This window comes from Gambusia affinis, linkage group LG06, assembly GCF_019740435.1.
Source record: "Gambusia affinis linkage group LG06, SWU_Gaff_1.0, whole genome shotgun sequence".
NCBI lineage: Eukaryota > Metazoa > Chordata > Actinopteri > Cyprinodontiformes > Poeciliidae > Gambusia > Gambusia affinis.
Window position 1 is genome coordinate 8824709 of NC_057873.1, and position 13359 is coordinate 8838067.

At 36.0% G+C, this 13359-nt stretch overlaps 3 protein-coding genes across 3 annotated transcripts; 2 read left to right on the top strand and 1 right to left on the bottom strand.

The window, feature by feature from the left end:
- The first annotated feature begins 1854 nt into the window (after positions 1-1854).
- On the top strand, positions 1855-2793 carry LOC122833057 (olfactory receptor 52N4-like). The gene has a single exon (XM_044120357.1). The coding sequence runs from the start codon at positions 1855-1857 to the stop codon at positions 2791-2793; it is 939 nt and encodes a 312-aa protein (XP_043976292.1).
- A 1535-nt stretch (positions 2794-4328) lies between these two features.
- chrna10a (cholinergic receptor, nicotinic, alpha 10a) lies at positions 4329-8479 on the bottom strand. The gene is made up of 5 exons (XM_044120356.1): positions 8428-8479; positions 6938-7083; positions 6283-6437; positions 5109-5641; positions 4329-5008 (listed from the first exon to the last, which is right to left on the bottom strand). The coding sequence occupies exons 1-5, from the start codon at positions 8477-8479 to the stop codon at positions 4329-4331; spliced, it is 1566 nt and encodes a 521-aa protein (XP_043976291.1).
- A 286-nt stretch (positions 8480-8765) lies between these two features.
- On the top strand, positions 8766-12715 carry LOC122833058 (post-GPI attachment to proteins factor 2-like). The gene is made up of 6 exons (XM_044120358.1): positions 8766-9379; positions 9601-9774; positions 10366-10615; positions 10801-10907; positions 11007-11115; positions 11432-12715. Exons 2-6 carry the CDS (start codon positions 9607-9609, stop codon positions 11560-11562), a joined length of 765 nt encoding a protein of 254 aa, XP_043976293.1. The 5' UTR covers positions 8766-9379; positions 9601-9606; the 3' UTR covers positions 11563-12715.
- Positions 12716-13359: the final 644 nt, after the last annotated feature.

Here is a 13359-nt window from a genome sequence, read left to right on the forward strand (position 1 = left end):
AAATGTTCTTAAAGAGGTCTGGTTTTTTTTTTTTGGGGGGGGGGTTCATTTTTTATTGAAATTCAGGGAATCCCTGTGATGTCATTAAATAACAAAACTGTAATGCACAGAAAGTTTTCTTTCTCTTTGCTCATTGAGAACATGCATGTGAACACCGTAACATTGTTGGCCAAGTAAGAAGACATCTTTGATCCAGAAGGTACTGTTTGTGTGAATGTACCCCAGTTAAAAATAAGTCTAAACTTGGCTTGTCTGAGCTCCTGCAGAAAAGAATCTGACAAAAATGGTGCCTCATTATTTTAAGAACAAAAATCTTTGCTTAGATCTGCAATTAATCTTGAGAAAAGGTGAACTGGGAAGAATACACCAAACTCGTTTCTCAAACCTAGAGACGGTTTTGTGGGCTGCATTTAGAGCAGCCTTTGATTTTGGACAGCCTTGCCTCCTCACTGTGAGGGGGCCTTCAATGCCCCCTTCAAAGGATGCAGCCCTTGAATTTGGATACACACATTATCACACCCCTTTATTTATCATCTTGTTGTGTCTCCAAAAACTTTTGAAGTTGTCATCTTGGTAGCCCATTACTCCAAAGGTCAGTCACTGTCATGGTTAGTTGACACATTGAAAATTAACTGCCCAAAATGCAAACTATTGCTAATACAATATTTAAAAAAAAATCTAATTCCTCATATCAAACCCTGGTTTTTAAACCTACATAATCACAGTGATGTCAATGCATCATTTAATGGGTTGTTGGTTTCGGTTTATTCTCATTTGTTCTTATTTTACAGTTTTGTTTTTTTTGTTTGTTTCATTTTTACTTTGAATATTTTGCTTAATATTTCTAGCTAGTTAAAGTGTTTTTTCTGGAAGTTTAGGTATTTTGTCAATAAACTCATTCTGAAGAGAAGAAGCTGTTTGTGCTTATGGTGTATGTACAAGTAGTGCTTGATGTTTCAGAATGCCGGTGTTTTCATAAGACAGTTTTTATGTAATGTGTTTTATAAAACCACACTTCACCAGGAAGGTAAGAAGATATTCATAAAGCCATAATTTACAGAGACTGAGAGCTGTTTGATTATTCCCTATAATCAAGTGATGCCCGACTTGGTAGCTTTGATAAAAAAATTGCCACCTTTGTTAATAACTCATTTTGCCAATTCATAGCCAAATGAAGCATTTTCCTGCACAATATCTTTATTGTAAGTTTACTTAAAGATGTCAAGTGTTGATTTGTTTAGTTGTTTTGCTGCTTTGTTATTCCATCCTGATAATACTGTAAACAAAAAAAATTGCTAATGTAATGAGGAAAACTTACGTTGTAAAGAATCCCACATCTATACATGTGGGGAAAATCCTTCTCACATAAAGGCAGGGCATAATCTACCTCTACCAACCCATAAAAGAAAAGAAAATATCAACATCTAATTAACTTGGGAATCACTTCTACCCCAGCAAAGTATTTATGATTGCAGACATTCTTTAGTCCGGCATCAGCAGTTTTGAGGTTTTGTAGAGTACCTCTATTACACATGTATGTCAAAAAAAAAAGGTAAGCATGTTGCTTCTGATTAATATTTTTTACTTGAAATCAATTTAATCTGTATGTGTTTTTTTTTCTCCTAATTTATATTAGTAATGTAATTGATAAGGCATTACTGATAATATTTCTGCTCAGATGATGGATGGAAAGTACATGCAGTTATATGAAAGTGTTTTCACTAAGTCAATAAATAAAGTAACATTTTATAAATATCCTTTAGTACACACAATTACATGTTTCACTTTAGTCAGGGTGCAATTAACTTGTTGCAATGTACTTTTCTTTTTAGGTTTTTCACCATCTGAATAAAAATGGAGAAAAATTCTTCACTGCCTTCTGATATCCTGGAGATCCAAGGATTTGACATATCTCCAGAGTACATATACCCTCTGTTTTTTTTACTTTTGTTTGTATACTCCACTCTGCTCTTTTCTAACATCAGCGTTCTCATACTTATCATAAAGGAAAAGAGTTTGCATCAGCCCATGTACTTCCTCTTCTGTAACCTGTCTGTGAATGACCTGATCGGCAACACAGTCTTGCTGCCTCAGCTTATGGCTCATGTCCTTTCCACCAAACGTTTCATCACCTACAACCAGTGTTTGCTTCAAGCTTTTCACAGCCACACCTTTGGATCTGCATCACACATGATTCTTGTTATCATGGCTATCGACAGATATGTGGCCATCTGCCACCCTCTGAGGTACAGCTCCATCATGACTAACAAAGCTGTGATCGGCCTGTCTGCCACTGCCTGGGGTGTTTCCTTACTGCTAGTGTCTGTGCTCTTAGGTCTCACAGGCAAGCTGTCCCGCTGCAGATCAGTTATACAAAATGCCTTCTGTGACAATGCATCACTGTTCAAGCTTTCTTGTGAGGACGTGTCCATTAATAACATATATGGACTGTTTTTTACAGTGCTGCTGTTTACTTGTTCGATTGGAGGCATCACTGCTACTTACATCAGAATAGCTCTCATATGCTGGATGAGGAAAAACAAGGAGATGAATAACCGAGCGCTTCAAACCTGCTCAAGCCACCTCATTCTTTATCTGATTATGCTCTGGTCAGGGTTCCTAACTATTATATTGCATCGATTTCCAGACTATCCAGACTTAAGGAAGATTGCATACATTTTGTTTCATGTCGTGCCTGCCAATTTAAATCCTATTATTTATGGACTACAAACAAGATCATTACGAGATAAGATTATTCAAATACTCAAAAGGAAAATTGTAATTTCCATCTAGATTTTTTTCTTCTGTATTTTTACATTTTTATTCTACTAAATGGATTTTGATTGTATGAGCAGGCAGCTATGGAGTACTACTGTGGCTAAAAATAGGTAGTTAAATGTGAGACTTAATGACCTCTAAAAAAGAACTGTTTTAAAAGACATACTCCATATCCAGCTAAAATATATGAGGAACAGCAAGAAACTTTCCTTTTCTCTAACTTCAGGAACATTATGATGATTTTGAGTGAGTTTTCAGTTAAATTTGAGTGTTCTGCAACAATAGCAAGAAGCTTAAATAATTTCTGACACATTGCTTATTACCTATGCCTTTTGCTTTTACATCTAAAATCAGCAGATAGTTTGTAGAATAGTGAAATGACAAGGTTTTCAGATGCATTGTGCATGCTCTTTTATTTATTATCACAACAATAAACTTAATTCTTTTTATTTTCAAGTCACGTACAGAAGATGCTAAAAAATTTGTTTTAAACTGTAACATAATTTCTTTTATCGTTGTTATTCATTGACAACATTGTGTTAACCAGAGGCAAAGTCACTGATGACTTTTGCTATTTAAACTTAACAGATACATTTTTAGTTATTCTTTGATCTTTGTTTGCAAGAGTAAACATGTCAGTATATATCAAATTTACTAAACATAGCATGGGCAAAATGGTATCCACAGACACTCAAATTATTATGTTCTTTGAGCTTCTCAACTTCAATAATTTAGAACATGGAAATTGTACATAGCCTATCCCATGACTGTAACCTGTTATGATTATAAAAAAAAAAAAACAGGAAAAAACAGTTGTCTGATGTCTATTTCCATGAGTGATTTTTATCCATTAATGTCCATCAATGAACCTTGCATTCATAAATTGGGACAGTGACAGCTGGGAAAAACTATGCTATACAATCATCTAATCCTGTGACTTTTAGATGCATCTCTACTCTGACGCACCTGAATCGATTAGGTCAGTTTCCTCATCTGTATGCCATTCAGTTCTGCAGTGGCCTAATAATGACTTTTCATTTGAATTTCTTTTATATTTACACTTTGTGCTCCTGTCACCCTGACGCCTCTGTTTCTTAAGATAGAGGCGTCATGAAATGAAAGGTTTTCTGTTCATAATTAAATTTATCTTCATCATACATCTGCTTCCATCCTGTTGCATTTTAGTCTCTCCTAAACATCAAACATGACAGTTGTATATGACAAAAAAAACTCTAAAAATGTAAGGTGTATGAATACTTTTTCAAGGTACTGCCATAATATCAGACACTACTTTCCTATGTCACATACAAAAATGTATCTATATAATTTATAAAAAGAGATCAGTATTCTATAACTTAAGAACAAGAAGCTAATTTACCCGAGGTAAAAACAAATATAGTATACACCTTTTGTTCTTGATTTGCTAACAAAATTTGCCTTTTATGGGCTGCGAATATAAATATGCTACACATCTTTCTGAAAGATCTCATTTTACCATTTGGAGTCGAGGCTTTAAAGGAATTTTAACAATCAAATAAAAGTGGAGCTGATTAAACAGCTTTGCCCATGATAAGGAGGCTCATGAAAAACACCATTATAAAAAACATCCACATGAAAAAGCGATCTAAAACTTTAGCTACTTTCTTCCACTCCCCAGTTCGTTTCTGTGTGGCCCTCTGATCTCTGTAACAGTTGGCGATGTACTCAATGTTATGCAGCAGTGGCCCATCGTTAGGATGAGTGTTACAGGAAATCCCGTCATCTTTTCTCTCCACATCACTCACTCCTCCCTTTCTGCATCTCACCGGATCCCCTGACTCCCCACAGTCCATGAAGATGCCATTCCTCCTAGTGCTGTTTGTGGGATTCCTCCTTACTGATCCTAGTGGACTTAGGATTTGCTCCATTTCTTCTCTCTCCTCTGTGATGACAGATCCAACCGTTTCCTGACCACTTTTGATGATGCAGTCGTCCTCTCTTCCTGGACACACCTGCCCGTTCATGGGGCAGCTGGTGTTGCTTACAGGTTCCTGTCTCTCTGACTCTGCCGACATGCAGTTCTCCCCAACTTCATAGACAAAACACATCCAGGCCATGTACTGCAGAATGACTTTCTTAGCCCACTTGGGAACGGGCTTGGCATCTGGGCCACAGTGGTGAATGTTCATGATAAAGATGGTCAGGGCAGTGGAGGCTGTGATCATTGTCATCGTTGCAATGTAATATTTTCCTGTAGAGGTTAAAAAGGCAAGAAAAATAAACACTTGTGCTATGTGTCTGTATGTTGCAATCATGTTAAGTGGGATTTGAACATACATTATTTTCCTCACCAATTAGTGGCACATTCTCAGAAGGTGGCATAATTTCTGCAACCAGCAGCTGGAAGACGGTGAGTGCCAGCATCACAGTGACACCCAAAGAAACCTTTTCCCCAGAATCAGCAGGCAGGTAGAAGCCCAGTGGAGCCAGAAAAGAGATCATCACACATGGTATGAGAAGGTTGAAAACATAAAAGGAAGCTTTTCTCTTTAGTTTCAGAGTGTAGGTCACATCTGGGTATGGGTCTGCACAGCATCCATATTGAACAATATTCTTCTTTGCCGGCATGCCGAGAACTTCCCACTCCACATTTTCCACCAGGTCAGCCAGGTCGGCGCTCTCCATGGCGTTCAGGATGTCCAGCTGGTTTCCATTGTAGGTCCAGGAGCCGTAAGTGAACCTGCACTGTTGACCATCGAAGGGGAAAAAGGACACATCCACTTTGCATGAGCTCTTTGTGATAGCAGGGGAATCCCACATCATCTGGCCGTCATGCCGAATCACCACGTTGGTATCCATCGGGCCGGTAAAATGGTTGTCTGCGCTGGAAAAACATTTAACTTATCTCAACAAGCAGGCAATGTTGTTCACAGCCATTCCAGAAGAAAAGACCTGATCTTTAAGGATGTTAACTTTTTAAGTGTTTCTACAATTTAGAATTTCTCAAGTATTGTTTTTGTCAACATCTGGTCAGTCAGTGTAATGTTTTTGAGGGTTTTTTTTGGGGGGGGCAGGGGTTTACTATTATGTTATGAACTACTGAGGATCAAAAATGATTTAATTGAAAATAAAAAACGAAATTTACAAAATATCCAATAAATATATTGATATATTTAAAATGCACAAGAAGAGAAAAAATAATTAAATAAATGCACAACATGTAAAAATTAAAAGAAATAAATGGTGAAATAAGAAAAATAATAAGCCCATAAGAGTAAGATTGGAAATAAATTGGAAAGTTGGAACAGTAAATTAACACTGTTAAAAATAACAAAGAAATATTAATTTATGAAAAAATTTATAATCAAATAAGTTGGGAAAGTTCTTTATTTTTTTGGATGCAACATTTGCCACATAATTTACTTCATCAGGCCATTTGTTTATTTCTATGTTTATTGCCAATTTTGGCAGGATGTGTTCACCAAATTTACAAGGAACTGAACTATCAATGCCTGTCCAATCTACCTGTTATAAAGGACTATATCAGGTCTCCATACATAACTACCAGGAATACGGATGGTGTCGAGTCCATCGTATTCATCTTTATTCCATCTCAGGTGCGCATCAAACCAGACTAGCCTTATCCACAAATAAGCAGTCAAAATTTGATTTCGCTCATCCTGTAATAAAAGAAAACAGGCATTAAAAGGCATGACACATAAAACGCTACTGCAAAATAATAAATGAATAGCAGTATTTGGTGCTCACGTTTAAATAATATTTTTTTTAAAAATGGTTATTTCAATCGGTTGGCTCTCTCATCCAACATTATCCTTGTCAAGTGACCAAACAGCTAATTTAATTTATTCTCACCTGGCTCCTAGCTATAAAATACTTCAGCTTTACATCCTATCTTGATACGTAATAGAGGTTCTATTACTAGTCCACATTATTCAAGTTGGTTTTATAGGTTTTTAACATTTTTAAGAGAGCAAATGTGTTTTTCATGTTACCATACTAACCTGTACGCACAACCTGACAAATCTGTGTGGATTAAATAAAATTTGCCCAAATTCTTGCCTTCAAAACTCATTGCAGAATTATGTTATATAATCCTTTAAAACAGGGAAAAGTTGAGTTGAAATACATCCTTAATAATGTTTGTGCTCTTGTGTTTTACCATGTCGATGATTTGGGAGAGTGTAACCTGCAGAGTCACATTCAGGATGTTATCTGTGTTCTCCACAGGCCTCAGTGCACTTGTGTAGTTGGTCATTAGGTCTGTCAGGAGCTTTTGGGCATATTTGGCATATGCACCCTCACATGCTTGGACAGAAACAAAAACAAACGTAGAATTTTGCATTAAGTAAATAATTAATAACTTTTGATTTTGATTTATTTTAAAACATAAAGGGCAGACATTTGCACAAAGGGAGGTTAAATAATGTGTTTATTTGCATTTCAGGGCATTGACATACACACACGTTAGAGTGGAAAAGAAGAGAAGCTTGACAGAAAATGTGATTGCCTGACAGATGGGCAGGAAGGATATAGAGTGAATAATAGACTACAATCCCTTTCTGCAATTGTCTAAAAAAATAATTTATGAAAATTTGATTTTATGTGAAACAGGAATTTTAATACATTTGAAAATGAATTTAATAGGACAAGGTGTGTCTACAGCAGCAACAATGGATGAAAAGTTACATCTTTGGCTGCAGAAATGGATTTGTGCAGTCCAGATGTCAACCCTAAATCATAGTTTAAATAAAGCCCCTCAGCTGGACAGCTTGTCTGTGGGATTATTGCAGCACAATCTCTTATGAACACGTTTGAGAACTCTGAAAAAGGCTTGAGGATAAGAGGAGGGGATATGAGAATAAATGTGTATCACATGATATTAAAAAAGCAGAAAACAACAATTCAGCAGTACTACAGCTTTTTGTTTATTCTTATGAAGGGTGCTAAAGTTAAGCCGCAGAAGGAATCAACTATATGGGAATCTGAAATAAAAAAAATTTATTCTGGGAGAATGAGACATTTTGTCCTGGTTCCAATCAATCATTGCTACTCTTTGCCATTTCCAAAGCATAAATGATTGGTTTTTAACAGTGCTTGTGTAGCATAAGACACAGGAATTATCTTAAGCAGAAAAGGCTTGAAAACCAGTTCTAGCTCATCAGCAGCTTCACCAAGTTACACTATCAAATCTAAAAGTTCCAATAAACTTTGGGGCACTTAAATGCAACTTGTGGAAAAACTTTAAGATTATTTTTATACCATCTTATCTAACCCAACATGGACATATTTACAAAAGGGAATTTAAATGGTGTCTCCAGTTGAAACTTTGATGACAAAAAAAATCATTGGATTTTCATGATATTTCAAGACTTGGCTTTATTCCTGTGAAGTTCTTTTGGGGATTTTTGTCTGCCAATTATATTGCCATGGTACCACGGTTATATCATGAGATCAAGCAGGTACCTTGCATTGCTGTGGCAGACCCCAATGAGTGCTTGAAATATTTCACTTTGTTGAATGCAACACGAGATGTATTTTGTAAATTGAAATACTGAAATGAAGAAAAAAAAAACTATTCAACAATATTTTAATTGATACATATAGTCTTATAGAAAAAAAATCTATATATATTAAAAAATAGGAACTTACTTGTCATGGCACTTAAGAATAGAAGTAAAGTCGGACTTCTCCAACGTAACATTTCCCAAAGCAAATATCTGCGGCCAAGGACTCTTTTTGATTTGTTCGGTGCTAAACTAGTTTCCTTAATAATAATAATAATAATAATAATAATAATAATAATAATAATAATAATAATAATAATAATAATAATAATAATAATAATGAATGCGCTTATTCCTGTAGTAGCGTGTGTAATGTCTGCCTCCCCTCTTCAGCGCAAATATTCGGCTTATGCAGATTGTCAGTTTTGATAACTGCACTGCGTGCATAGGATATACTTATCCTATGCACGCATGCCATTACATGACGCAGTCTTCCGGAGGCGTGGGCTAATGCGAGCATTGGATTTATAGGGGCTTTTAAAAAGGAAAAAAAATATGAAACTCATACTGCACAGCGTAAAACACTTAAACAAGCCGTCACACAAACCAAGAGCGAACTGATTAAGGACCAAACAAATCGGTCATTTGATTGTTGTTTTTCAGCACCGCGGAGAGCGTCCAGAAACGAAGCGCTGCTGACGCAGTATTTAATTTCATTATGTTGCATAACTTTGATCAGTTGCTGTGATCTGTTTTCGTTTATTATTAAAACGGTTTCTATTATTTTGACACATCTTGTTCACGGCTCGCCGTCTCTTCCGGAAACTGCCATTCTCCTCCCACTCATGTTTTTCCTCCGGCTATCTTCCACGCAAGGATGACAGCAGCATCCTTAGGCCTACTATCATCTGTTAGGAACATCTGGATAAAATTATAAAGATGAACGTTTAGAAATTGAAGATGGCTGGATGACGTCCCAGTCTCTTCTTCCTGGCTCGATGGGATCAGAGATTTGCAGTTCCTTCGCACGCTGACATTGTTATTGTTGAGCCAGTTGTAACTGCAGCGCCTGCTGGGCAGCAGTGAGCTGGGTGGAGGTAAGGGTTTCACAGAGTGTATCCTTTTAGAAACAAAGCATACGTGAATGAATTTTTCAGAATAAAGATGACTACTTCACGACTCAAATCCTAGCCGGGCATAGCATGTACACTACTAATTATTATAACAGTGAATATACATCATGCATGCATAATTTTCTGTGAATAGAAATATGCCTCCACTTTTGCCATAATTTTTTTAAATGTTTCTCCGCTTGCAGGATAAAATGATCCAAGGCTCAAACATTTTGGGCTATGAGAGGCCCCTGGTCATCAGGATATCATTTGCCACTTGTATTGTTGTTACTGTGTGCCTGCCACTGTTAGGACTCATCACTTGCGTCTCTATATCCTCTCTCTTTCACTTTGAAGATGCTACTGGTACACATTGTCAGGTAATTTGTTATTTTCCAACAGCTTTCTGGAAATGGTTCTTTTATTAGAAATAGTTTCTTATTACCAAGAAACTATTATTGTTACTATTATTACTAATGGTAATAAGAAAAGAAAATGACCTATGCCCTTTTGTCTCAAGGTTAAAGGTGTCTTAATATAAACAGTTTTGTTTTTTTTAGTTGCTTACTTCTTAAATATTTTTAATTGAAAGTTTTCCTTGCAGTATATTTATTCATAAAGAATACCATGTTTTTTGTTGTATTTATTTAGTTAGTTACTTAATCAACCAAAACATCAAACAACTTTCTGTTACATTTTATACAAATCAGGGCATCACAAATCCTCTACTGTACCTAACAGTGTGCATTGAATAATTTTCTTCATTTGCATTATTTGCCTTACATTAACCCACCTGTCTTGTTTGCCAGCAGAAATCTCAACCTTACTATCATTTGATCAAAACACAGAGAGAAGCAAAGTGTTTACATTAAAAATGTACCTAGAATGTGTTCTTCCCACATTAAAGCATTTTCACTTATATAGAAGGTTGTTCTAAAAATTAGAATACATTCCTCCTCCTTTGTCTTTAGGTTCCCAACTACCTGCCATCCATCAGTGCCTCTATTAGCCTCAGTCCTGAGTGCCACATCTGGCGGTTCTGCATTGGACTACACTCTGCTCCGAGGCTTCTGGTGGCCTTTACCTACTTCAGGTTTTACAAGTCCCGCTTTGCTGCCAGGTCCTCCGAGAGCGCACTCAGCTGCTTGAACTTGACCTTTTCCATTTTTGAGAACCTGGGACTGCTGCTTCTTACATATGTGTCATCTAATGAGACATACTGTGAGTGATCCAGTTCTAAAATACCACAAAACATGCATCCAGTTTTTTTTTCTTTTGATGGTGGAGTCTGCCTTGTGGTTCATACATTTCTTTACTAATTCAGCAATTAGTTTGCTACTGAGTCATCATGTAGAATATTTTTGCTGCCTGTTTCTGAACACGTTTTCTCTTTCCTCCCTGTACAGTTGTGCACAAGGAAGGTTTCGTCCTCTTCATTGTGAGTTCACTTATCTACATGCTGATAACCTGCCGTTTGTGGAGATCGATTAAGAAGTATTCATTAAGTCCCGAGGTAAAGAATAGTAAATATAAAACACCACAATGCAATTAAATCTACCCACTTTAATTGCAGTATTTGAGCCTTATTTGTGATGTTATTTCTTCCTTAAAGGATGCCAAGTCTCATCACTGGAAGGTTCGCTTCTTACTCCTCAATGTTTGCTTTTGTGCTTTTGCTGGATTCTTTTACTGGAAGCACAACATGTACTGTGAATCAGGAAGTAAGTTTTACCTTGTGTTATGTTTAATATTTTAAACCACTGACACAAAAGTTGACAAAATTCACACAAGACATAAACCTAAAGTTTTGCATAAACATCCCAAAAAAGTGATAATTACTAAAGGAAATAAAAATTATGCATGTTTTAAAACTATTTCAACAAATAAAAATAGGAAAAGTGTTGCATGGATATGTAATTTCAACTTGTAATGAGACAAAAATAGCGATGGATATTTTTGTCCAGTAATGTATCTGTGTTATAAACACTATAAAATGCTGACAAACACATGCATGTGTGATATCTGTGTTATTTACAGGTTACACCTTTTTTGCGCTGTTTGAGTACCTTGTCGTCTTCTCCAATATGGCCTTCCATCTGACAGCAGTGTGGGATTTCAAGAGTCGGGAGGTTGTGGTCATTTCCTCCTTTGAGGATAAAGACTTCTGACTAGAACCTAAAGATGAGCAAGATAAATGTGCCGGCACTAAACCACAAGACGAAGACAGCAGCAATCCTGTTGAAGAAGATTGGGATGGGCTTTTCCACATTTTTTCATAAGGACTTGAGATTTAAGAGCTTAAAGTGTGTTAATGTCAGTCAAGTGCAAACAGATGATACACACATATATACATGATGGATGGAGAAACAGCTTTTGTTCCAATGTTGCTTATGGTTGCCTTCAATTTCACACATTATTTTAGGTGATGTGAAATTTTACTTTGACATCAAGCACAGCAAGTACTGTATGTCTGCCAAAGTACATTATATGTGTTTTAGTAATCTGAATACATCCTCACAAGTATTTGCTTCAAACACAGAATTTTATATCCTAACCAAGTATATTATTCATATTGTTGTTGAGACCTGGAAGTGGTGTTCCAGTCGTGTTTTATAATAAGCATTTGAACCCAAAATAATATTAGTTTCTCTGCTCAAGAATAAACTTACTTTCATTGATCGCCAATAAAATGGCACATACCTCCAGATTGGCATAGATGACAAAAGTCAGATGTTATCTGTCATTTGAACCTTTTACGTTACGTTTTGTTAATAAAGCATTTGTTAAGAAGGAACACCTTTGGCTGTGGAATATAACACTAACAGTGATGCTTGTTTAAAATAACAGTAAATGTATTACATTGTGCCACTTCAAATGTGCCGCATTCACCCCTTAACAATCTGCTTATTTGTAAATGAAACTCTTTTTTATAGAGATCTAAAAAATTATGTTTCAATAATTAAACAATAGTGGTTTTGTGTGCTCTATGAATTAAACAAGATTCCATATATATTAAAATGTCTAAAAATATAGGAGCCTTTTTTATTATTTTTCCCTATGAATTGGAAAAACGGGAATTTTAAACGATTGCAGTGGAAAAATCATTCTCTTGAAGGGTTTTGCGATGTTTTATCGTGTCCACTAGATGGCTCACTGTCTCTGCTCATGATTGTACGTCACGGATGTTTTCCGTGGAGTAATATCTTCCACACCATTAGTCTTGTCTGTTTTGTTGCTCATTTGTGTTGTTAATTTTGCTTGTTTGTAAACCCCTTTATTATCAATAAAGAAGAAAAAAATCTTCCACACCATTACATCAAACTCTGCACATCCGTACATTTAGTTGATTCTCCATTAATCCACGGGCTGTAAAGGACTGGATTTGATACCGGTGTTAATCATCTAACATGTAATCTGTCAGTCTGCCAATCCGTCCATCTCTGCATTTGTTCGTTCTACACAGTTCTCGTAATGTTTGCATAACAAACTCAAACACTCGATCCTGCTTAAAGTCCACTGTTGCACAACTTTGCTAACTCTAATCTCACATTTTTTTTACTTAGAAACACTAAAAAAGTAGGTTATTTCCACTAATAGAAGGAATGCAGATTAGTAACAGCAGGATCAAAACAATTCAGCAGGAAATTAAAAATTAATCTAAAATCAATAAAATTGATCTTGGCCACTTGAAAACCTTCAATCTGACCTTGCTCAACAAGAAGCAGAAATTTGAACATAATATCGCATGTTTAAATAATTGCACCATACTAACAAATTATTGAATTATTTGCTTTTGCTATAAAAAAATAAATAAATAAATAAATAAAAATAGGGGCTTTTCTAGAGCCTCACTGCAATGCTGGACATAATGGACCACCTAGGACATTCCCTTTATGACACTGTCCTTTAACAGAATGTCTTCAGTCAGAGGCTTCTCAGATTGGCCGTGGTACCCACAGCTACAG

Excerpts from the sequence above, each read along its gene's own strand:
- LOC122833058 (XM_044120358.1), top strand. The coding sequence starts at position 9,607 with ATGATCCAAGGCTCAAACATTTTGGGCTATGAGAGGCCCCTGGTCATC. Across the intron at positions 9,775-10,365 it reads CTACTGGTACACATTGTCAG|GTTCCCAACTACCTGCCATC; the intron begins GTAATTTGTTAT and ends CTTTGTCTTTAG. Across the intron at positions 10,908-11,006 it reads AGTATTCATTAAGTCCCGAG|GATGCCAAGTCTCATCACTG; the intron begins GTAAAGAATAGT and ends TCTTCCTTAAAG.
- chrna10a (XM_044120356.1), bottom strand. The coding sequence starts at position 8,479 with ATGTTACGTTGGAGAAGTCCGACTTTACTTCTATTCTTAAGTGCCATG. Across the intron at positions 6,438-6,937 it reads TCTCCCAAATCATCGACATG|GATGAGCGAAATCAAATTTT; the intron begins GTAAAACACAAG and ends CTTTTATTACAG. Across the intron at positions 5,642-6,282 it reads GATATAGTCCTTTATAACAG|CGCAGACAACCATTTTACCG; the intron begins GTAGATTGGACA and ends ATGTTTTTCCAG.
- LOC122833057 (XM_044120357.1), top strand. The coding sequence starts at position 1,855 with ATGGAGAAAAATTCTTCACTGCCTTCTGATATCCTGGAGATCCAAGGA.